The 25,963-nt window shown below is 35.7% G+C and overlaps 1 protein-coding gene across 1 annotated transcript in view; it reads right to left on the bottom strand.

Annotated features, from left to right (window-relative positions):
• The window catches only part of UBR3 (ubiquitin protein ligase E3 component n-recognin 3), a 254,404-nt gene that overhangs the window by 8,373 nt on the left and 220,068 nt on the right, over window positions 1–25,963 (bottom strand). The window contains exons 33-36 of the mRNA XM_030802267.1: window positions 20,659–20,783; window positions 13,967–14,074; window positions 13,710–13,835; window positions 2,213–2,392 (exon numbers count right to left, since the gene is read on the bottom strand). Coding sequence (XP_030658127.1) covers window positions 2,213–2,392; window positions 13,710–13,835; window positions 13,967–14,074; window positions 20,659–20,783 — 539 coding nt within the window. The remainder of the gene's footprint in view (window positions 1–2,212; window positions 2,393–13,709; window positions 13,836–13,966; window positions 14,075–20,658; window positions 20,784–25,963) is intronic.

Genomic DNA, 25,963 nt, shown 5'->3' with positions numbered 1-25,963 from the left:
ACAGTTTTTCAAGGGTAGTACTGTTGGACTATACAGCTCCTGTCACCATTTACCCTGCTAAGTCTCTCTATACAGATTTAACATTCCTGAGAAAGAGAATCTGGTTGACCTAGGGTCAGGATCAGGGTTAGGAACACAAGAGTGGAGCAGGGACACAAGTGAGGATACAGGTCAAATGGTGGTGTACTTACATAACTGGCAAAAATTCTGCATTAGCATAAATTAATAAATCAAATGTCTACTACACTGCCTCTACAATAATTATCACCTAATTACATAAAAAGATTAAATATTTTAAAATGATAAATTCTTATTTTCCATCAGCATACATACCAATAATCATTCATCTAAAATGTAGGCTTGATTTTAACCTATGGCTCATACGAAGACAAACTCTGGGTGTGCTCATCACTTTTTTCCCTGCCTTGGTTCTACAATTATACCCATCTCTTACTCCATGTCATTCTGCATAGGTTTTCAGACATCAAAGTAAAGTATGATGTCAAATTATTGCTATATGCTCTGTGAATAAAGAAATTACTAGACACGAAGATATCTGTATATGTAATATACAAGGTTCAATTAACTTGAATTTCCCTTTCCTTTTTTTTTTAAAAAAGGGTATAAAATGAGATATAGCATCTTTTTAAGGATTTCAGCAAGAAATGGAAAAGAACAAAAGCAGGGACATTTATAACTTATGCTTACCTTTTATTATTCACTCCAATGTTTTAAAAATGAAATCTAGTCTGACACATCCATCTGAAATATTAATTTTTTATTGTCCCTTTGATGTTCAAAATTAAAATTCTCATTTTCCCTGAAACTTGGCTCCCCTTTAATACGTTCTATTTCTGCCAGTGACACCACCCCACAACTTAATTGTTCTACAAATATTTATTAGGTGACTAGTGTATATGAGGCACTTTCTAGAAACTGGGGATAAATAAGAAACAATTTCTGCTTTGTGGAGCCCGCATTCAGACACATTAAAGAAACAAATGTAATAAACATGGCAACTGTTAGAGACAGTCACAAAAGTACAGCCTTATAGAACAGAAAAAAAGGATTAGGACGTAAGGAAGATGGACTATCAGACAAATCTTCATGGAGGAAGTCACATTTAACTTAGCAAAGGTAAATGTTATTTAGCAAACTGATTATATTAATTCAACAGAAGGGTAGGAAGGTTGCTTTAGTAACAGCAATAAGTAATGTTCTAGAAGTTTAAAAATGTATAGCATACTTATGAAACATTCTTTTGTGATTTGAGCAAGGTAATGGCAGAGGAAGGCTATACGATGAGATGGAAAGGCAAGCAAGATGGTGAAGATCCTTGAATGCCATGAAAGGAGTCCGTACCTTCTTCCATAGGCAATGGGGCATCAGCAATGGTGTTTAAGCAGCCGCATGTTCCTACTGTAGCTATATATACTAGACACTACTCTCCTAATGATTGGAGTTCAAGATCTTAAAGTCATGTATATCTGGTCACCAAGTCCTATATTTTTCTCCAATGTCTCTTACATTAGTTACTTTCCAAGTTTTACAATCAGAAAAATAGTCTAGATTTTTTTCACCACCTAAATATTTTCTGGCTTCCCTTTATCCTTACTTTAATTTATCCACTAAAAAGACACCAGAATTACTCCCCAAAATACTACTTTCATCACATTATTCAATTTTTTAAAAACTGTAGTTCTAGAATTCTGAGCCTCCAACCATGGCATACACAGCCACTCACTGCTGTTCTCACTCTACTCATCTTCAATACAAACCCTTTGACTAGCTGAGCCGGTAGCATAGGCCCAACAAATTTTAAAGTTAAAGACATGACCTTTTAGATCTGCTAATCCAATTTGTTTTTTAAAATATAAGCCAGTTCTTCAAACAAAAATGTAAATTCCTTGTCTACCTTAAAATTCCTTTGTATCTACCAAGTATAATCCTATGATTACTTAAGGTATTCAATAAAAATCTGCTGACCCCCAACAAACTAAAAGTATTGACTAATGCCTTACCTTTGTTAGCGGAAATATTTCTGCCATTATACTCATAAATACAATCTACATAAGGAAACCATTTTTTCAATTTAATCAAGTTTTATAATTGCTGTCAAAAACAGATGACCTAAAATTTAACAGTCTTCATTATTCTCTTACCTATTAGCATATCACCACCGTGGCAAGCTAGTACAACTCTTTTAACATACCTTTCCTTGTTCTGCATGTCTTTCCGTAAACGATTTTATCTCAAAACACCACTGAGTTATAATATCAAATGCTGGAACTGGCCAATCCAGACAGGAGGCACTGATGAATGGATGTTCTGTTTGGTAAAACGTTGGCAGAAGTCCCAGGCAGCTGGCAAGAACTGAAAATTCTTCTTCTTCCTTTTAGACATGAAATAGGAAATTCTCAAAATATTTCACAAAGAACATTTCCTATTACATAGATTTTAAGGGTCATCCTCATCAATTACTTTGAGACAATAAGAAAACTTTCTTAACTGAGTCAACTGAAAAAAAGTGAAGGGAGTAGGAGAAACAAGAGAGAAAAAGGTTCCTAGCTGCTGTATCTAAATATCCCCAAAATACATCTCTTTGAAATATAACTCCTAAATGTCATCTGCTTCTTTTATACATTTATTTTTTAAATAGAGTTGTTATATCTAATGGTTCTATAGAACCTAGCTACTCTATGAAAGCAAATGTTAATTTGGGGCAAAGAGAAAGTTATTTCTGGTTTAAAACGTGTAGGTTGTCAGTGTGGATAAGGAACAATAGTAAAAACACGGAATTCACAAGAGACAGTGCTAAATAATGTGCCTAGACTTTGAATGAGTGTGAAACAAAATCAGTTTTAAAAAGGGGGGTGGAATTGTTAGGAGCCAGGTAATCCGAAGCTCTATTTGCTAATAAAAGTACCAGAGATATCGGTGACCAAGAATTCATATCCTAAAAGTTGATTTTTAAAGAAGCTTATTAGTCTTAGAAACACAGAAATACATTCCCCAATCCCTCTTTATTTAACCGAAAGACCACATAGGAAGCTAATGTGTCTACTCACCCTGGTCCACAGAATCAATTCCTATTATCCTCCAAATTCCAGCTCACTAGGGAAGCGTTCCCTGACACCATTTAATGAAACCTCAGACCACTCAGCTCCATTCAGATATAATTAGTCCTTTATATCTTGTAAACACTTTTATTCTTGCATTTATATTTCCTATTACTTTAAAAACAAATCTGCCTTCTCCATAAGACTGTGAGTTCTCTGGAAGTAGGAACTCTGTCCTCCTAATGCTTGGCACATAGCAGACATTCAACAAATGTCTGCAAAACTAATTATGCACATTAAGTACAAAATTCTGAAATATGCTACAAAGAAGAAATGCAGATGAAAAAGAAAAATTATATGCAGGCTGAGAAACGTTAATTTTCAAATATCTAGAAATTTACAAATCTTCCATTTATATAGTCTAATGAAGAAGGCATTTTAAAAAACTTTACTGAGCTATAAATCCACATATCATAACATTCAACCATTTTATGTATAGTTTAATGAATTTTGGTAAATGTATAGTCACGCATCCACCACCACAATAAAGTTTTAGAATAATTCCATCACGCCCTAAAATTTGCTTATGTTCCTATGCAGTCAATCCTGGCCCCTACTCTTTGGACCCAAACAGCCACTGATATTCCTACTATTAAAATCATACAGGATGTAATCATTTGTACCTAGCCTCTTTCACTTATTTTGAGACTCATTCATGTTATACCACATTTTGTTCATGCATTCACATGTTGATGGTTGTTTCCAGGTTTTGACTATGAATTTGGCTATTATGAACATTCATTTAGAAGTCTAAATGAAGACATATGTTTTCATTTCTTCCAGTTGATACTTAGCAGAACTGCTGGGTTGTACAGTAAGCATATGCTTAATATTTTTAAAAACTGCCAAACTTTTTCCAAATTGACTATACCATTTTGCATTCCTATCGGTAATAAACAAGACTTCTAGGACTTCAAATCCTCGCCAACACTTGGTGTTATCACTTGTGATATTAATTGGTACTTCTCTAATGAACAAGGATGTTGAGTATCTTTTCATCTACTTGTTAGCCATTCATACATATTCTCTTAAGAAGTATCTATTCAAGTGTTTTGCCCACTTCTGTGTTGGGTTTTTGTTTTCTTACACTTGAGTTAAAAGAATTTTTGACACATTCTGGATACAAGTCTTTTTTTCACACAGCTAGAAAAAAATTTTAGATATAAGTCACATACCATAAATGTTACTCTTTTAATATATACAATTCAGTGGTTCTCAGTATATTCATGAAATTGTGCAAGCCTTGCCAGTATCTAATTCCACAATATTTTCATCACCCCTATTGTAATTTGAATTGTTATTAATTTCATTTTCAGATTGCTCACTGCTAGTGTATAGAAATACAATGAGATGTTTGTACATCTATCTTGTATCCTACAACCTTGCTGAACTTGTTTATTAGCTCTAATAGGTTTCTTTGGAGACTCCTCATGGTGTTCTAGAGGTAAGGTCATTTTATTTGCAAACAAACTATTTTACCTCTTCCTTTCCAATCTGAATGTCTTTTTTAATCTTTTTCTTGCCTACCTGCCTTGCTAGAATTAGTACAATGCTGAAAAGTGGTGAGAGCAGGCATCCTTGTCTTGTTCCAATCTTGTTCCTGTCTTTCACTATTAAGTATGATGTTAGCTAAGAGTTTTTGATATGCTCTTTATCAGGCTGAGAAAATTCCCTTCTATTCCTAGCTTTGTGAGTGTTTTTACCATGAAAGTACATTAGGTTTTGTTAAATGCTTTTCTTTGACAAATGAAATGATCATATGGTTTCCCCCCCATTTATTCAATTAATATGTGAACTAAATTAATTGACTTTTGTTGTCAGACCAACTGTGCATTCCAGGATAAACCCATTTGGTCATGCCCACGTTCAATGCAGCATTAGTTACAATAGCAAAGATATTAATCAACCTAAGTGTCCATTGATGGATGAGTGAATAAAGAAATAGCCCTCTGTATTCATGAGTTCCATATCCATGTATTCAGCCATACATCAAAAATATTTAAAAAAAAACAATAAAATACAAATAAACAATACAATATAATAACTATTCGTATAGCATTTATATTAGGTATTATAAGTAATCTAGGGTGGAGATGATTTAAAATATATGGGAGGGTGTGCATATGTTATAAGCAAATACTACACTATTTTATGTAAGGGACTTGAACATCTAAGGCTCTTAGTATCTGGGGGGGTTCCTGGAACAAATCCCCTACAGATAGCGATGGATGACTGTAGACACATGAAATATTATTCAACCTAAGAAAAGAAGGAAATGTTGTCAATTTGTCACAACATGAATGAATCTGAAGGACATTATGTTAAATGAAATAAGCCAGTCACAGAGAGACAAATACTGCATGATCTCACACTGGAACCTTAAAAAGTAGAAGCAGAATAGAAAGGTGGTTGCCAGGGTCTGGGAGAAATGGGGAGATGTTGGCCAAAGGGTACAAACTCTGTTATAAGATGAATAAGTTCTGGAGAGGTAATGTACAGCATGATGACTATATTTAATAATACTGTATTGTATACTTTAAATTTGCTAACAGAGTGGATCTTAAACGTTCTCATGACAAAACAGATAACTGTGAGATGATGGATATGTTAATTAGCCGGATTGTGGTCATCATATACAATGTATACATATATCAAAACATTACATATTGTACACTATATATATAATTTTTACTTGTCCTTAATATTTATAACTCAAATATTTCTTGTACCTCAATAAAGCTAAAAGAAAAATACCCATTTGGTTATAGTGTATTATCCTTTCTGTTGCTAATATTTTGTGAAGGCTTTTGCTTCTATGTTCATGGGAGACATGGGTTTGTAGTTTTTTTCATAATGCCTCGTTCAACTATCAGGATAAAACTGGCCTTATAAATTGAGTTCAGAAGTGTTCCTTCTTCCTTTATTTTCTGAAATAGGTTCAGGAGTATTGGTACAATTTCTTTCTTAAATGTCTCACAGAGTTTACCACAATGTTATCTTTGTTGGTATAAAGTTCTTGATATTTCTTTTCTGGATGCGTAACAATTATATAAGTTTGATAACTAAATTAATTTTCTTACTTGATATACATATATTCAGATTTTCTATTTCTTCTTGAGTCAGTTTTAGTAATTTGTATCTTTCAAGAAATTTAACCATGTTATCTAAGTTGTCAAATTTGTTAGCAAATGTTATCTATATATTCTCTTATGGCTCAATATGGATGTCTTCTCTTTCATTCCTGAAATTGGTAATTTGTACCACCTCTCCTTTTTTTTTCGTATCAATCAGCTCTCTTCTAGCTCAGCTGAGCTCCTGTCATCTAGGTTTATCCATTTTACTGATCTTTGCAAAGAACCAGATTTTGGACTCATTCATTTTCTCTACTGTTTCGCTATTACAACTTCATCGATTTCTGTTCTGATTTTTATTATTTCTTTTCTTTTACTTGCTTCAGGTCTAATTTGCTCTATTTCCAGCTTCATATGGTAGAAACTTAGACAATGATTTAGATCTTTCTTCTTTTTAATTTTTATGTATTCATTTTTTAATTTTTTTGAGACAGAGTCTTACTCTGTCACCCAGACTGGAGTGCAGTGGTGCAATCTTGGCTCACTGCAACTTCTGCCTCCAAAGTTCAAGTGATTCTCCTGCCTCAGCCTCCTGAGTAGCTAGGCCTACAGGCGCACGCCACCATGTCCGGCTAATTTTTGTATTTTAGTAGAGACGGGGTTTTACCATATTGGCCAGGCTGGTCTCAAACTCCTGACTTCGTGATCTGTCCACCTTGGCCTCCCAAAGTGCTGGGATTACAGACGAGAGCCACTGTGCCTGGCCCTTCTTTTTTCAAAAAAAGTATCTGAAGTGATAAATATGCCTCTAAGAACTGCTTTAGCTGGATCCCACAATTTCAGCATATTGTGTTTACATTTTCACTCAGTTAAAAATATTTTCTAGGCTGAGTGAGGTGGCTCATGCCTGTAATCCCAGCACTTTGGGAGGCCAAGGTGGGTGGATCACTTGAGGTCAGGAGTTCAAGACCAGCCTGCCCAACGTGATGAAACCCCATCTCTACTAAAAATACAAAAATTAGCCAGGCATGGTGTTGGGCACCTGTAATCCCCGCTATTCAGGAGGCTGAGGGAGAAGAATTGCTTGAACCCAGGTGCAGAGGTTGCAGTCAGCTGAGATCACACCACTGCCCTTGAGCCTGGGCAACAGAGAGAAACTCTGTCTCAAAAAAAAAAAAAAAAAAAAAAAAATTATTTCCTTGTGATTTCTGCTTTGATCTACAAATTACTTAGAATTATGACGCTTATCACAGATTTGATGATTTTCTATCTGTTATTAATTTCTAATTTAATTCTGTGTGGTCAAAAAACACATTTTATAACTCACTTCTTTGAAAATTGATACCATACGGCTTGACATATGGTTTATTCTAATGAACGATATTCCATGTGTAGTTGTATATAATATATATTCTGCTGTTTGTTGGAGAAGTTATGGATGTAGTTATGTCATAATAGTGTTGTTCAGGTCTCTTTTATCCTAGTTGATTTGCTCTCTACTTGTTATTGATTACTAAAAAGGCACATTGAAGTCTCCAAATATAATGTAGATTTGTCTGCTTCTTCCTTCAATTCTGTCATTTGTTTATATAATTTGGGGCACTGTTATTTTGTGCATATATGTTTACAATTGTTATATCTTCTTGCTCTATTGAGAGAGGGAATTTATTTTACATGTAATGCACAAAATAACTTGGGAAGATGGGAACTGCCAATGGTAGAAAAATAGCAACATTTTTCCAGCTTATGATAGGAAACTCAAAAAATGTTTTGTGTGGCAAAGAACAGCATAGCCTGGGTCCAGATGTTAATAGTGTAGGGTCAGGGTTCAAACTAAATGTTTTCAAATTCTGCCTGCTTTACTTACGAGGTGTGAATCTTGAGCAACCTACTTCATCTCTGTGTGCCTGCTTCCTTGTCTGGAAAACGAGGATAATAACAGCTACCTCTCAGTTATGATGAAGTTTATTATTATTATTATTATTTTTATTTTTAGAGACGGAGTCTCGCTCTGTCGCCCAGGCTGGAGTGTGGTGGCGTGATCTCGGCTCACTGCCAGCTCTGCCTCCCGGGTTCACGCCATTCTCCTGCCTCAGCCTCCCGAGTAGCTGGGACTACAGGCACCCGCCACCACGCCCAGCTGATTTTTGTATTTTTAGTAGAGGTGGGGTTTTGCCATGTTAGCCAGGATGGTCTCGATCTCCTGACCTCGTGATCGCCCACCTCGGCCTCCCAAAGTGCTGGGATTACAATAGGCATGAGCCACTGCACCTGGCCTATAATGAAGTTTAAATGAATTAAAATGCAAAGCACTTAAACAGTGCTTAGCATGTAGTCAATGTGTAGTAAATGCTAGCTATCATTATTTTTCATGGGAAAGTTATTTTGACAGAAGAAGAAAAAAAGGAGATATATTAATGTTCTTCAAGTTTTATGGAGGTGGGGGGGCTAGATAATCATGAGCCCCTGAGAAAATCTTATAACTATTTTCTTCCAATAAAAATGCACATACACGAACTACTTTACAAACAATGCTTTGGAACTTAAAAGTTATGTGAAGCTGCTCTATTTAGAATTCCAGAGTTAGAGAATAAATGAGACAGATTCATTTAAGAAGAGAGAAAAGATAAGGGAACTATATAGGTTACTATCATTAGTCCTAACATGGTGGTAGAAATAGTGCTAGACTAAGATATTTAACTAAATTAGGAAGTCTAATAGATTACTGTGGAGAACAAGCTTGCTGTGTTAGAACATCTACTAGTTACCATTCTTGATTATTTCCTATGCTTAACAAAATGTTTGATTAAAAAATGTACTGCTAAGCTTAAGAGTCTCCAGACTATTAGAAAGAATAACTGAATTTAGCTGGACAGCTAAATGTCTAAGATTAATGTTCAAAAATTCCATTAAGTTTCTACATTTTAGCAACACATAGAAAACATAACTCTTAAATGATTCTATTTATAATAAAAGCAAAAAAAAAAAAAGGCACGGGATATGTAGAAGCATTTTTTTGGGGGGGTGGGGGGGGCACTACCTATCACTTCCACGGCTCAAAATAGTACTGGATGTGCACTAAGACAACAGAGAAATAAAGACTTAAAATGGGACATATTATATTATTTTCAGATTATATGATCATAATTATATAGAAAACCTAAAATAATAAAAAGGCAAATTATTAGAATAAAAAACTTTGGCAAGTGGCCAGTCAGAAGACTATACAAAAATCAATGGTATTCGTACATACCAGTAAAAATTAATCAGATAATGTAACAGAAGATATCATTTAAATAGAAATCACAACCATAAAGCCTCTAGAATTAATTAGCTTTATAAAAAAAATGCTCCAGCCTTGGACAATTAAAAAATTATATTAAAAGTGTTGTAATCCAAACACTTTGGGAGCTGAGGGGGGTGGATCACTTGAGGCCAGGAATTCGAGACCAGCCTGCCTGACTAACATAGTGAAACCCTGTCTCCACTAAAAATACAAAAAAACTAGTCGGGTGTGGTGGTGTGCACCTGTAATCCCAGCTACTTGGGAGGCTGAGGCACAAGAATTGCTTGAACCCAGGAGGTGGAGGTTGAAGTGAGCTGAGATCGTGCCACTGCACTCCAGCCTGGGCAACAGAGTGAGACTGTCTTCCCCCAACCCCCCCCCCCCCAAAAAAAAGTATTAAAACACCTGACTAAATGAATATATAAACCATGTTCAATGTCTTAAAACTATAAATTGAAGATAATTCCAAACTAAAATCTTGTAGGATTTGGGAAGTAACTTGACAGATTAAAAAATGTATATAAGAATAAAAGCTTGGCTGGGTGTGGTGGCTCACACCTGTAATCCCAGCACTTTAGGAGGCCAAGGCGGGCAGATCACCTGAGGTCCAGAGTTCGAGACCAGCCTGGCCAACATGGTGAAACCCTGTCTCTATTAAAAATGCAAAAATTAGCTGGGTGTGGTGGTGGATGCCTGTAATCCCGGCTACTTGGAAGGCTGAGGTAGGAGAATCGCTTGAACCCAGGAGATAGAGGTTGCAGTGAGCCAAGACCACGCCACTGCACTCCAGCCTGGGTGACAAAGCGAGTCTCTGTCTCAAAAAAATAAAAAAGAATAAAAGCTCATATACAGCAAAAAAAAAAAGAAAATTAGAAAAAGCAAAAAGACATCAAGAATAAATTGGACATTCACACTATCAGATATAATGTCTATAATAAAACCACAGTAATTAAAACAAACTGCTACTAGTACAGAAGCAAATAGCTTAATAGTATATAATAATCCAGAAATGTGAAAACTTGATACCATGAAAAATCAGTCCAAAAAAGTTAGATTATTTCATAAATAATTTGTAGTGTTGGAAAAACTGTCTTATCAAATAGAGAAAAAATTAGAGCTTTACCTCATACCACACCACAAAATAAACTCCAGACTGAATTAAAAATCTAAATGTGAAGATAAAACTATGAAAATAATAGAAGAAAATACAAAATAAATTTATAATTTCAGGCTGGAAAAGGATTTTTTTTTTAATTTTTAATTTTTGTGGGTACATAGTAGGTGTGTATATTTCTGGGGTATATGATGGAAAATGATTTTTAAAATAAGATTCTAAAAGTACAAGTCATAAAGAAAAAGGTAATCATTCTAACAACTTTAAACTGAAAAATTTCTGTTCCACAAAGGACACTATGGCTAAACAAAAGCCAGTGAAAAGATATCTACTATGCTTAAAAACAGAATGAAGATAATCACAGAAACCCAATTTTTAAAAATGGCCAGACTAGGAACAGAAAGTATACAGAGGGAAATTTAACTGGCTAAGTATATGAATATATGAAATTGCATTTATAATTAGAGAAATGCAAATTAAATTAACCATAAGCATATGCTTTGTACTTAACTGACTGCCAAACATTACACACTGGCTAAGAAGAAGTGCTGGCAAGTATATGGGGAAAAACAAGAATCCTCTTGCACTGCAAATGGGAATGTAAGCCTTGAGCAGCCATTTAGGAAAACAAATAGGTAGAATGTATCCTATGGCTCCAACAATCCCACAGCTGGTACACAGCCCAGAGAAACTTTATATGAAAGAAATCTTTGTATTAAAATATACAAGACATTAGGTTCATAGCAACAGTTAATTTTTTTCCATGGAAGCAAAGAGTTGGAGTCAGCCTAGATGTTCATCAATGAAAAATAAATCGATGTGGGAAAAATATATTGGAAGATGACAGCATGAATATGCTGGACAAAAAGATGATTTATGTCCCTGGTAGGACAGTGTGAGACAGGATTTATGTCCCGAACAAGACAGCATGAGATTTCATCATGCTACTCAGAATGGTGTGCAATTTAAAACTTATGAATAGTTTTTTTCTGGAATTTTTCATTTAATATTTTCAGATTGCAGTATACCATGTGTAACAAAAACCACAGAAAGCAAAATCGCAGATAAGGGGGTACTATTGTATACACAAACAAAGTAAGATTACACAGATGACAGAAACTAAATAAAAGGAGAACAAATTTCTATCTAAAGCTCTGATCTCACTTTTCTCACTTCAGTTGAACAGGTCCACCTAAAGGGTCCAACTACCCCTCAATCTGAATATACACAAAGTACTTTCCTTCCATCCCCCGTGCATCTGCCCTGTATTTCCTCCTTCTATTAAGTTTTCCCTAAAGTTCATGTCTCTCGGTCTCAAGAAACAAGTATAGTATGATTCTTCCTTTTCTCTTAACTCTCACACATTCAACTAGTTGTCAAATCCTATTTTATCTCTGAAATCTCTAATCGCTCTCCAGCCTCTTCTATTCCCAGTATGTCCTTTCCCAACTGGTCTTTCTCTTCCCATCTGTCTATTCTTCACAATCTGTCTTATACTAGAATGAGGTTTTATCCTGAAACAAAATTTGAGTCATATCATATTTTTGTCTAACATCTTTAAATGGTCCAAATTCCCTCATATGAAATTCAAGATCCATTACAACTATATTTTAATCTCTTTCTTCACTATGTCACACTGTTCCTTTTTATGCACCATATTGAATGTATTTCTTTCTTGGTCTAAACACGTGTGGTATTCCACTACAGCATCACTGTACACTCAAACACCAGACCAACTTTCAGTGCCCAGCTCAAGAACTTCTGCCTCCCCATACTTTCCAACTTATGGGCAAAAAATACTCTCTCATAAAAACAAATGACAAAATTAGCCATAAGGTAACAAGAACAGAGAGAACCACAGCCACTGGCCTTTAAATGTGAAAAAAGTACAGGTGGTAAAAGAAGTTGATTTTGTTTGGTTACTCTTCTCCATGCTTGAGGATGCTCATATGCCAGAAAGAAACACACTTTTTTAAAATATAAAATCTAAAAACTGTGAAAGAAAATATCTAATGAATGATTATTCTAAGAATTTGTTCAACATCTTATAACTCTAAAAAGAATGTTTTGGTGACAAATGTGCAGCATTTGTCTTGAAGCACTTGATAAAAACCAAAGAATTCAAAACTATTTAATGTAATGGTGAATTACTTAAGAAAGAGGGAACACAAAACTGCTTAATTCTGATATACTTCAGGATTCAAAGGCCATAAATATGATAAATGTTTAATTTCCACATCAAATTCCCTAGAACTGAATGGCAGATAAGTCAGGATCACATTCCTATAAGCAGTTTGGGTTTACTTACCTACTGGTTTCCTACCCTGTCACTTTCTTGCCCACTCATATCAATCCACAGTTTTATGAAATAGATTAAACCAGTGATAATTCATTCACCCATTTTAATACAACTGGCTACAAACTGAATACTGCTATAAACGCTGTCATATCTTCAACCAGTTTTCTCACCAACATAACTTTTAAAAGAATATTAAAAGCAGATGATGTTAGGGATACAAATGTCAATAAAACTGAATCCTATGGTCCTATTCATCAAGTACTTGGAATGTATCATCATTGATCTAATCCAAAGCTGCTCAAATATCCAACATTAGTAATATTATCATAAAAATGGGTGGATGTTAATAAATACAACAAAAATAGTAAATATCCTAAATATTTATTCCTTTAAACTAGATTAACATATAGTCATATGACAGTTACATATGTACTACACTATATACCAGTATATTTAAAACAAAATAGCTTATTATAAAAACAAGGCTTGGCTGGTGCGGTGGCTCATGCCTGTAATTCCAGCATTTTGGGAGGCCGAGGCAGGCAGATCACCTGAGGTCAGGAGTTTGAGACCAGCCTGCCCAATGTGGCGAAACCCTGTCTCTACTACAAATACAAAAATTAGCTGGGCATGGTGGTGTGTGCCTGTAATCCCAGTTACTAGGGGGGCTGAGGGAGGAGGATCGCTTGAACCTGGGAGGCGGAGGTTGCAGTAAACCAAGATTGTGCCACTGCACTCCAGTCTGGGCAACAGAGACTCCATCTAAAAAAAAAAAAAAAAAAAAAAAAAAGCTCCCTCCTACATATCCCAAATTACCTACCTGGCAGCTAGGTAAATCTTCCCCAAAAAGGTGGTGCTGAAGAAGGCTGGTGATTCTGAGAAAAGGTAAGCAGAAGTCCTGTAAGTATTTTTCCATGGATTCAGGAGACCAAGCAATAGGGTTAACCTAAAGTTAAAAAAGAAAATTTGAACAAGTCAGTCTACAGTAAAGAGTTTTTAAAAATTACATTCATAATGGCAAGAAAATGTAAATTTTTTACTAAATAACCACTACATCTGATTTTTGCAAAAGCATACCATTGCACATTCCTGAGTTCCTTCTTCATGGTATAACTTTCCTTTAAATAGTTCACTTATCACAAAGCTCAGTAATACTTCATAAGACTTTTCTGCATCACATGTACTCTGAAAAAATTAAAATATTGGTTACACTGGTCATTGAAAATTATAAAAAATTTACATTGGAAGTACTTTTTAATGAGTAGAGTAAAACTGTGATTATATTATTTTTCAAGCATATGAGCTTCAATTCTTCAAAATTTGGGTAAAACTGTATACCTCTGGATTCACAATGAAACTGGGTAGGTGGTCAAAGCTATTCCAATACTTCTTTAAAAGACAGCATATAAAATTACATAATTATATGTAAATAAACATATGTAAATCATGTTTTTTGACAAAGTAATTCCCACCACTGGGAATTCTTTCCAGGGATATAATCCGAAAGAAAAAAAAATAGCTACATGTACAAGACATCCATTATAGCACTATTATACCAAGAAACTAGAAATGACCAGCAAGAGTGAGGGAGTTACCTAAAAAATGGAATACCAACTTAAAAAACATTTTCTAAGCAGCGAATGTGGCAAATTTAAGCTGTACAAAAAATATTTACAATGTGAAAAGAGCCAAATTAAAAAAATATATAGTCATTATAGTGGTATAATATATGCATATAACATATGCATACAATAGAAAAAAATAGACCACAAATTTTTTTCATTTACAATTTCCCTCAAATGTCTTTGAGGATTTATTAAAATAATACACCATAAAAATAAAATAGGACAATATATTTATTACAGAATATGCAGATAATGACATTAAGTAACAGTCTACAAGTTGATCTTAGTGACTACTTCCATCTTTATCAGAAAGAAAAAATAATGGCTTTTTATAAACTCAAATTTATGTCAAAATCTTTATACATAAAGAAATGAGCAAGGACTTCATGTCTAAAACATCAAAAGCAATGGCAACAAAAGCCAAAATTGACAAATGGGATCTAATTAAACTAAAGAGCTTCTGCACAGCAAAAGAAACTACCATCAGAGTGAACAGGCAACCTACAAAATGGGAGAAAATTTTCGCAACCTACTCATCTGACAAAGGGCTAATATCCAGAATCTACAATGAACTCAAACAAATTTACAAGAAAAAAACAACCCCATCAAAAAGTGGGCAAAGGACATGAACAGACACTTCTCAAAAGAAGACATTTATGCAGCCAAAAAACACATGAAAAAATGCTCATCATCACTGGCCATCAGAGAAATGCAAATCAAAACCACAATGAGATACCATCTCACACCAGTTAGAATGGTCATCATTAAAAAGTCAGGAAACAACAGGTGCTGGAGAGGATGTGGAGAAATAGGAACACTTTTACACTGTTGGTGGGACTGTAAACTAGTTCAACCATTGTGGAAGTCAGTGTGGCGATTCCTCAGGGATCTAGAACTGGAAATACCATTTGACCCAGCCATCCCATTACTGGGTATATACCCAAAGGACTATTAATCATGCTGCTATAAAGACACATGCACACGTATGTTTATTGCGGCACTATTCACAATAGCAAAGACTTGGAACCAACCCAAATGTCCAACAACAATAGACTGGATTAAGAAAATGCGGCACATCTACACCATGGAATACTATGCAGGCATAAAAAATGATGAGTTCATGTCCTTTATAGGGACGTGGATGAAACTGGAAACCATCATTCTCAGTAAACTATCCCAAGGACAAAAAACCAAACACTGCATGTTCTCACTCATAGGTGGGAATTGAACAATGAGAACACATGGACACAGGAAGGGGAACATCACACTCCAGGGACTGTTGTGGGGTGGGGGTAGGGGGGAGGGACAGCATTAGGAGATAAACCTAATGCTAAATGACGAGTTAATGGGTGCAGCACACCAACATGGCACATGGATACATATGTAACAAACCTGCACATTGTGCACATGTACCCTAAAACTTCAAGTATAATAATAAAAAAAAGAAAAAAAAAAGAAATGCACTTCTTTTTATATTCACTGAAATAGAAAGTATAACATGCAAATTACCATAAAATGTAAATTGGGATAATGTCAGAACTGCTATGATGTCCTTTATTCTACTTATTAATTATACTTTTAAAATCCTAAAATATAGGAAGGGATAAACACCACAGAATATAAGTTTAACCTAAACTTTTAAGGCACTGATAGTTTGGATCAGAAAATTTATTATTGGATGATATTTGGTCTTTCTATAGTTCCTCATTGTTTCATTCATGTTACTGTGCTCTTTCCAACTAGACTGTAAATTCCAAAATATCATGAACTATGCTTTTTATTTCCCATGTATCCCTCTGCATAACAAAAATCTGAGCAAGAAATACCTGCTAATTAACTGATGAAATTTATTTTGGTAATACTGAAGTTTTGGAGTATTGGACCTTGGAACTTGCTTGGGTGTGCCTCTTCTGATCATCAGTTCTTTGCATTATCTTTAAATTACTCCTGTGCTTTCTGCCATATTCACTCAGCCATGTAGTATTATGTCCTGATTCTAAACTATAAAAATGACTCTGACTCTGCAGTGGTTCTCCTTATATAATGTGACTCACCCCATCCTTACCTGATTAATCACGAGTATGATTACTTGTTAAATATAATGACCTATAGATTACATATAATTCACAAGAATCAATATCCCACTAAATATCAAAACAGCAATGTATCATGTTTTTAAAATTTATTTAAGTAAATTATCTCTTAAATAGGCAGAGTTCACCTAAACTCAAAACACTACCATAGATTTGTAGAAAACTCAAAATACTACCATAGATTTGCTATTTATTAATCAATGTGGCATAGTTAAGTTCCTCTAAATGTACAATTCAGTCTAAAAGCTTCCTAAATTCAATATACTTTTCTGAGTAAAAGATTCAAAGAGTACAACAGAAGAGTATTTCTGTTCAGATCAGCTAAGTAAGTCACTGAGTGATAACTGACTTTTAAGTCATTATTAACAAATACAATTTGAGCATTTATTTTATACATAGCAAGTTTTATATCATATCAGAAAGTTAAATATAATGTAATGTTCACTGCTTTGTATTGAGACTTCTTCACAATACAAAGTATTAAGAAAAATATTTTATATAGGCAATCTTTGAATAAACGAAAAAGTAGGCTCATGAAGCTTAAGAAAGATGATTTCTGAGAACATGGATGAAAGACCTAGAATCGAGATAAGAATAATCCTAAGGGGGAGGTGGCAAAAGTATGTGGGTTAAATTTAAAAAAGGATCAAGGGTCGAGAGATGCAAGAGAGTCTGTGCTGGGTAGAATACTTTGTCTAAATATAGTATTTCTTAAAGTTTTTGATTTCAATATATTTTGGATGCTATGATACCACACCCCAGCAAACAAAACAACAAAACCTATCCAAGGATCTCAGACTAAGAAATTCTAGTAGGCTGGGTATGGTGGCTAATGCCTGTAATCCCAGCACTTTGGGAGGCCAAGGTGGGAGGATTGCTTGAGGCCTGGAGTTCAAGACCAGCCTGGACAACACAGCAAGACTTCCTCTCCACAAAAAATGGGAAAGTTAGCCAGGTGTGGTGGTGTACACCTGTAGTCCTAGCTACTTCAGAGGCTGAGGTGGGAGGATCGATTGAGCCCAGGAGTTTGAGGTTGCAGTGAGCCATGATCATGCCACTGCACTCCAACGTGGGCCATAGAGTGAGACCCTGTCAAAAAAAAAAAGAAGAAGAAAAGAAAAGAAAGAAAGGAAAAGGAAGGAAGGAAAGAAAAAAGAAAAGAAATTCTAGTATAAAGACTCTTAGCAGAAATTCCATTGACCAAAAAAGTACGATTTACACTAACTGGAATGATGAGTTTTTCAGAACTAAATCTCACTATCAAATTAACACCCCTTCAAAAAATATATAATACCAATATTTTTACTACTGTAGGCCAGATTAGATCTGGCAAAAATACGTTTTCATTATAATTATTATGCCAAACATAAGCAATTAAAGAGATGAAGCAAGTAAGTGAAATTCAATGAAGAAAGGAAGAAAGGAAGGAAAGGGGTGAGAGAAGACATAAGGAAGTGAAAAAAAGAGTAATCAATGATGCAGAAATCTAAGTAGTTACAGAGGTTACAGTGGTATATTTCATCACTCATAAATATGGCTGTCTCCCAGTTTCCATGATGGATGGGTTCCAGGAACCCCCCTTGGAAACCAAAATCCACAGATCAAGTTCCTAACATAAAATAGTGTATTACAGTATAGTTGTTGGTATTACAGGCATTTACAAACTGCTATGTATCTAAATGTTTATGTCTATTATAGAAAAAGCTAATAACATGTAGTAAACCAACCTACAGACTACTATAATTTTTAATTTTCTTTCACTAAAGGAAATTATATATTTATATAGCTATAAACTAATACACGAATATATATTTATACGGCTATAAGCCAATATACTTCTAATTAATGTTCTGATAAGAATCTGTCTCATATAAAGTATTTTATTAAGTGTTTTTTAAAAATACCTAACAATTATGAGGTTCAAAAAAAACTGGACCAGTTACCTACATTACATCATGTTCCTCCCTTCATAGATTTACAATTGTAAATAGTTAGACCCAAATTAGCAAATTTCTTAAATGTGTTATTTTTCATGATTAGACAGCTGACTAAGGAAACATATTTAAATAATGACACAGCACAGAAACCTAATATACCTGATTTGAATACTATCTGAACACTAACAATCCAAATATCAGATTACATCGCAGTCAGAAAAATTAAAAGACTATTTAGGAAAAATACGCCAGGCAAGGTGGCTCACGCCTGTAATCCCAGCACTTTGGGAGGCCAAGGCAGGTGGATTACCTTGAGTCCAGGAATTCGAGACCAGCCTGGGCAACATGGTAAAACCCCAGCTCTACTAAAAATACAAAAAATCAGCCGTGCCTGGTGGCACAAGCCTGTAGCCCCAACTACTCGTCGGGTGGGAGGATCTCTTGGGCCCAGGAGGTTGAGGCTGCAGTGAGCCCTGATCATACCATTGCACTACAGCCTGGGTGACAATGAGACCCTGTCTCAAAAAAAAAAAAAAAAAAAAAAAAAGAAAAAACTAAAGATAATTACAAAAAGAAAAACTGTCCAAGAATTAACCAGCAACAAGGGGAAAAAAATCTTTCAAGAAAGACAGAAATTCATTTTGAGAATTTAGAATAACAGAATTGAAACAGAAGTGACCTTATAAATCATATGGTCCAAACCTTTCATTTACCTTTGAGAAAGCTGAGGCTTAGACAGTTATGTTTTGACTAAAAAAGTGACATCTCTATTTAGTGGCAGGAGATTGGCCTTGTACTTTGGTTTGATAGCCAACTAACACATAATACATAATTATCCTTAACCCATAATTAAGACATAGTGAACTCTGTGATGATACGATATTAAATGTACACATAATTGTGATATGAGAGTAAACTGATGATAACAGTGAAGGTTATATTGAATACATTTCATGTATTTATAATTGGTTCTCTCTCCTTTGATACAAGTAGATATGATTTCAACAAAAAAAGTTTTAATGACGTTTAAAAACCCCTTAAGACTCTGTGAGCCAATCAAAAGGTTCAATTTACACTATACCTATTATTTTTTCCTACCAACTTCTACAAATAAACACTGAAGCAATTTTCTTCTTTTATCTATCTCTAAGCTGAACCACTCAGTCAGTTCTTCGGTTCTATAACCCTATAGTATCTCATTTGTTCTCAAGCTACTGAAAGTACTTACATTTAGCATAATTTTTCTAAACAGTTTGCATAATTTAGCTTAAACTGAGTTCCTTTGAGTTTGCTAAGAACTTGTATATATTCTAACATGAAAAAAGGTAATATTTCAAGACGCATAATTAAGAAAAGGCTAGGACTGGCCGGGCGCGGAGGCTGACGCCTGTAATCCCAGCACTTTGGGAGGCTGAGGTGGGCGGATCACAAGGTCAGGAGTTCGAGACCAGCCTGGCCAACATGGTGAAACCCTGTCTCTACTAAAAATACAAAAATTAGCCAGGCATGGTGGCAGGCGCCTGTAGTCCCAGCTACTCAGAAGACTGAGGCAAGAGAATTGCTTGAACCCAGGAGGCAGAGGTTGCAGTGAGCCGAGATTACGCCACTGCACTCCAGCCTAGGTGACAGAGAGTCTGCCTCAAAAAAAAAAAAAAAAAAAAAAAAAGAAAGAAAGAAAGAAAGAAATAAAAGACTAGGATTTTAAATTGAGAAGTGGTACATCAAAAGCTATCTTTAAAGCTATCTTTGGATTGTGATTGGGGATAGGGACAAAAAGAAAAAGTGGCAAATAAGATAAGTCTGCAGATATTTTATCATGTGCTCACTGTGGTAGCACAATTTTTATAACTTCTCTAAGTTTAAGGCTTACAGCAAAAGCAAAACAAAACTGCTCAAATATAATATAAAGGGATAAAAGCATGAGGTTTAGAGACAGATATAGAAGGCCTCATTGTTTAATGAAAACATTTTAAACGTTTTTTAGCCTGTAGGTGCTCAAAATACAATTAAAATACCAGTAACTCATTTTGTAACACCTACTCTTATTCATTCAATATCCCCAGCTTAAATGACTTCACCTACCTGCTAAATGACAAATTTAGAAAGAGACTAACCTTTTTGAGAGCTCCCGCGTGTTTCCAGGCTGACCTATCTTCTTCGCTGCATTTAACTGAGAGTGCTGCAAGAGCCTGTGTGTACAGTAGGGTAAAAAGTACCTTCACAATGCAGGTAAAGTGGTCTGCAAGAGAAAAAAAATCATTATTTCTTTGGAATCTAGATATTTTGTACTCAAGATAGTTTTACAAATATATGCCTTTCCTTGCATATGTAATTGGTTTTTGTTTTCAACACTTAATAGTTTGTTTGTTTGTTTTTGAGACAAGGTCTCAGTCTGTCACCCAGGCAGTGTGGTGCCTGGAGTGCAGTGGCGTGATCACAGTTTACTGAAGCCTCGACCTCCCAAGCTCAAGCGATCCTCTCATCTTGGCCTGTAATGTGCCCCGCCCAACAGTAGCTGGGACTACAGGCATGTGCCACTACGCCTGATTAGTTTTTTATTTTTTGTAGAGGTGGGGCCTCCCTGTGTTGCCCAGGCTAGTCTCAAATTCCTTGGGCTCAAGCAATCCTCCCACTGCAGCCTCCCAAAGAGCTGGGGTTAGAGACATGAGAGTCTGAAATTATAATGTACTATTATATTTGCTGCCCAACAGATCTGAAATTATGAAAGCAAAATTCCTCTATTCATCCAAAGAACATATAAATGAGATGTACTCAGCATAGTGGAAAGGGTGCTCTCTTTCAGAAGACCAGAGTGCTAATGCCATTCAACCTTGGAATAGCTGTGGAACCCTGGCAAATGCCCTTCCTGGGCTTCACATGCTCAATAACAATGTTTGGGAGTCTCAATGTTTAAAACCAACACAGCATCTACCCCTATATGATATACATCTTAATAAGGATAGTATTATATGGAATATGATATAAATCTTATAAAGTTAAAAAAAAAGAAATCTTGATGTTTAGGTTACTAATTTGGCTTCAGAATTTAATGAAAACTATATCAATAAGCCTGGGCAACACAGAAAGACCCCATCTCTACAAAAATTTTTTAAAATAGCTGGGTGTGGCCAGGCACAGTAGCTCATGCCTGTAATCCCAGCACTTTGGGAGGCTGAGGTGGGCGGATCACAAGGTCAGGAGTTTGAGACCAGCCTGGCCAACATAGTGAAACCCTGTCTCTACTAAAAAATACAAAAAATAAGCCAGGCATGCTGGCGGGTGCCTGTAATATCAGCTACTTGGGAGGCTGAGGCAGGAGAATCGCTTGAGCCCGGGAGGCAGAGGTTGCCGTGAGCCAAGATTGTGCCATTGCACTCCAGCCCAGGCAACAGTGTGAGACTCTGTCTCCAAAAAAAAAAAAAAAAAAAAGCTGGATGTTATCCTAGCTACTCAGGAGGCAGAGGATCACTTGGGCTCAGAAGGTGAAGGCTATAGTAATCCAAGATCACTCCACTTAACTCCAGTCTGGGCAATGGAGTGACAGCCTGTCTCAAATAAAGATAAAAATAAAAAACTATAGTAATATGAAATAGTAGTAACAATATGTAAAGTGCCTGGTAGCTTCTGGCACATATTAGGTACTTAATAAATGGAAGCTTTAATATTGATAATTAACATTTACCTAATAACTTAGCAATTTTCTTCAAGTGTCTCATTCAATCCTCAAAACAGTCTCAACTGGATAACTGAGCTTCAGAAAGATGTGCTTGTGATATCAAAGCTAATAAGCACCCAGGTCTGAACTTGAATCCATATAGATCATTTTTCTTCAGGTTCAGTGTTCCTTCTATTATATTATACTCCTCCCCTAGTAAATGGATACTACCATTTAATCAGTTGCTGTTGCTGGAGTCAGAAACTTGCAGATATTCTTGACAATTTCCCCATTAAAATAATCACCAAGTCCTGTTCATTCTACTTTTTAAATATTTCTCAAGTCAGTTTCAACACCCTGGATTAGACTTCCATCCTTTCTTGCCTAGACCTATAATCCCAGCCAAACTGGCTGTGTTGGGGGTCCCCAAGACCACTGCCAGGTTTGATGATACACTAGGAGGACTTATAAGACTGAGTACAGAGTCATACTCATAGCTGTTATGACTTATGACTGCAAAACGATAAAAGTGAAAATCAGCAAAGGGAAAAGGCACATTGGGTGAAGTCCAGAGGAAACTTCCAGAGTCTTCTTCCAGTAGAAGCACACAGGATGTGCTAAACTCCCCCAGCAACAACCAGCTGTGATGGCATGTAGGAAATGGGTACCAGGGGATGTCATTAGAGACTCAGTGCCCAAGGTTTTTACTGGGGTCATGCAGGTACTCTCTTCCTAGTACATACCAAAATTCCAGACTCTCAAGAGGAAAGCAGGTATATTCAGCATAAACCATACTCTTTGTACAGTTTACGCATAGTGTGCCACTCTTATCAATTCTGGGAATGGTGGGACCCCTCCTGAAATCCAAGTACCCAGACGCTAGTCAAGTCCTAACCTTGCAAGCAGGCCTTTCAAAGGACAGCAGTCAGGCCTTCTATGTTAATTCTTTCCAGCACAGTAGTTTATCTGTATCACCTCTCAGCCCCCTGCAATCTACTTTCCTTATGCAGCCAGAATGATCTTTTATTTTTCCTCCAGCTTTACTGAGGTATAAATGACAAAAATTATATTATTGAAGGTGGACAATGTAGTTTTGATATAAGCATACATTGTGCAATGATGGTCACAATCAAGTTAACTAACATATTCATCATCCCATATAGTTACATGTGTCTGTGTGTATGTGTGCGTGCTGAGAATACTTAAGATCTCTTTGCTTATTACCTTTTAAGTATATAAGAGAATATTACAGCTATAGTCACCATGTTGTATATTAGATCTCCAGAACTTATTCATCTTATAACTGAAAGTGCACACCCGTTAGCCAACATCTCCCCATTTTCCCCACCTCCCTGTCCCATGTGAACCACCTTCCTACTCTCTATTTTGACTTGTTTAGATTCCACATGTGAGATCATGCAGTATTTCTCTCTTTGCGGCTTATTTCATTTAGCATAATGTCCTATGGGTTCATCCATGCTGTCGCACATGGCAAGATTTCCTTCTTTTTTAAGGCTAAATAATGTCCCAGTGTACTTATATGCCACATTATCTTTATTCATCCATTGACAGACACTTAGGTGGTTTCCATATCTTGGCTATTGTGATTAAAGCCACAATGAACATGGGACTGGAGTGCAGATGTCTCTCTGAGATACTAATTTTACTTCCTTAGGATATACACCCAGAAGTGGGACTACTGGATGATAAAGTAGTTCTATTTTAGTTTTTTGAGGAACCTCCATACAGTTTCAGGATGCCCAGAACTAAGGAAAAACAATGAGTCAACAATCAGAATGAGTCATATTAGAAAAATATTTAGATGACAGAAATTACAGGATTTCGTGGACCTTTGGAGGCAGATGGTGATGGTGGTATCTCATAGATGGTAGCAGCATTGACTAAAATGTAAAACAGAGGATGAGAGCAGGCTTGGATAGGTAGAAAATTAACATTATATATACTAAGTTTGAGGCATGTCTAAAAATTCAAGTCTGGAACTCACTGGGGAGTTGTAGTCTAAAGCTAGAGATTTGGGAATCATCAGATAATACGTATAGTTAAAGCTATGGGAAAAAAGATAAAATTGTGAAGGAAGAGGACAGGAAATAAAGAACAATTCATTTAAAAAGAGCCTGAAAATGAGTAGGAAATGAGACAGTAGAAGAACCAGGAAAGGATGGTGCCATTGAAATAAAAAAAAATTCCATCATTTAATTAAATATTTTAATAAGTGACAGACATTACAGAATTTGTCTATTAAGTACAAACAAAAACATCCTAACCAGAAAGTCATTTATATTGTGTAGAAACACCACTCACATACAGCTTCTTCTTAAACTATACATACATATATTTTTTCTCTTACTAAAAAGAAGTGATGTGGCCGGGTGCGATGGCTCTCGCCTGTAATCCCAGCACTTTGGGGGCCGAGGTGGGTGAATCACCTGAGGTCAGGAGTTTGAGACCAGCCTGGCCAACATGGTGAAACCTCGTCTCAACCAAAAATACAAAAAATTAGTTGGGCATGGTGGTGGGTGCCTGTAATCCCAGCTACTTGGAAGGCTGAGGCAGGAAAATCACTTGAACCCAAGAGATGGCGTTTGCAGTGAGCCGATAATGGTGCCATTGCACTCCAGCCTGGGCAACAAGAGTGAAATTCTGTCTCAAAAATAATAATAATAATAATAATAAAATAAATAAAATAGAAGTAGTGTACTAAAAGAAACGATAGCCACTATAGTTTTAGCTTTTCATTGTAGAGAAGTACTAATTTCTGGTTTTAGTCCATTTGTCTGTCTTGATTATCATCATTTAAAAAAATACAGTCAGCTCTTTGTACCTGTGGGTTCCTCATCCATGGATTCAACCAATCATGGATCAAAAGTATTTGGAAAAAAAAATAGATGGTTGTGTCTGTACTAAACATGTACAGACTTTTGCCCTTCTCATTATGCCCTAAAAAATAAAGTATAACAACTATTTATATAACGTTTATATTGTACTAAGTAATCTAGAGATGATTTAAAGTGTATGAGAAGATATGTGTAGGTTATGTGCAAATACTACACCATTTTATGTAAGGGACTTGATCATCTGTGGATTTTCGTATTGGCAGGGGGTCGTGGAACCAATCTCCATGGATACCAATGGATGATTAACTGGCAATTTAAAGTCAAGGCTTAAGTTCTCACATTCACTTGTTCATTTAACAAATATTTATTTATTGAACGCTTGCCATGTGTAACACCAACATCTTTTAGGGACCTAGAAGAAACAAGGAATCTCTCACATGAGGTTTATATTAGGTCAACAGGCTGCTAACTACCAACATTAAAACAGAAAACAAAGTCCTTCAAATACAATTATCAACATTTAAAAAGGAGAAAAAACGATTGGATATCTAATCTAAGTCAATGTGTTTAAAAACTACAAAAAAAACTATCAAAATACCTAAGGATGAACAAAGGAAGATCAATACTTACTTGAAATGCCTTAGAAGCAAACTACCTGTAGTTTCTTTTAAGACAAGGTAGAGTATATCTAAAATAACAAAATCCCTAGGGGAAGAGCACACAGGTAAACAGGACATGATCTGAAGAAGGTGTCAGACATTTTATTCTGTTCCTATCACCATGATAATTTTTTGTAAAAATACATACTATTCCACTGCTTCCATAAAGCACTTTGCGTATACCACATGCAGACATCAAATCTTCTCAGTCTTACCTTTTATGATTTGGAGTTACTAACTACATGTGCTC

Source organism: Nomascus leucogenys, chromosome 22a (assembly GCF_006542625.1).
Source record: "Nomascus leucogenys isolate Asia chromosome 22a, Asia_NLE_v1, whole genome shotgun sequence".
Classification (NCBI taxonomy): Eukaryota; Metazoa; Chordata; class Mammalia; order Primates; family Hylobatidae; genus Nomascus; species Nomascus leucogenys.
This window is presented reverse-complemented; position numbering and strand designations above follow the sequence as displayed.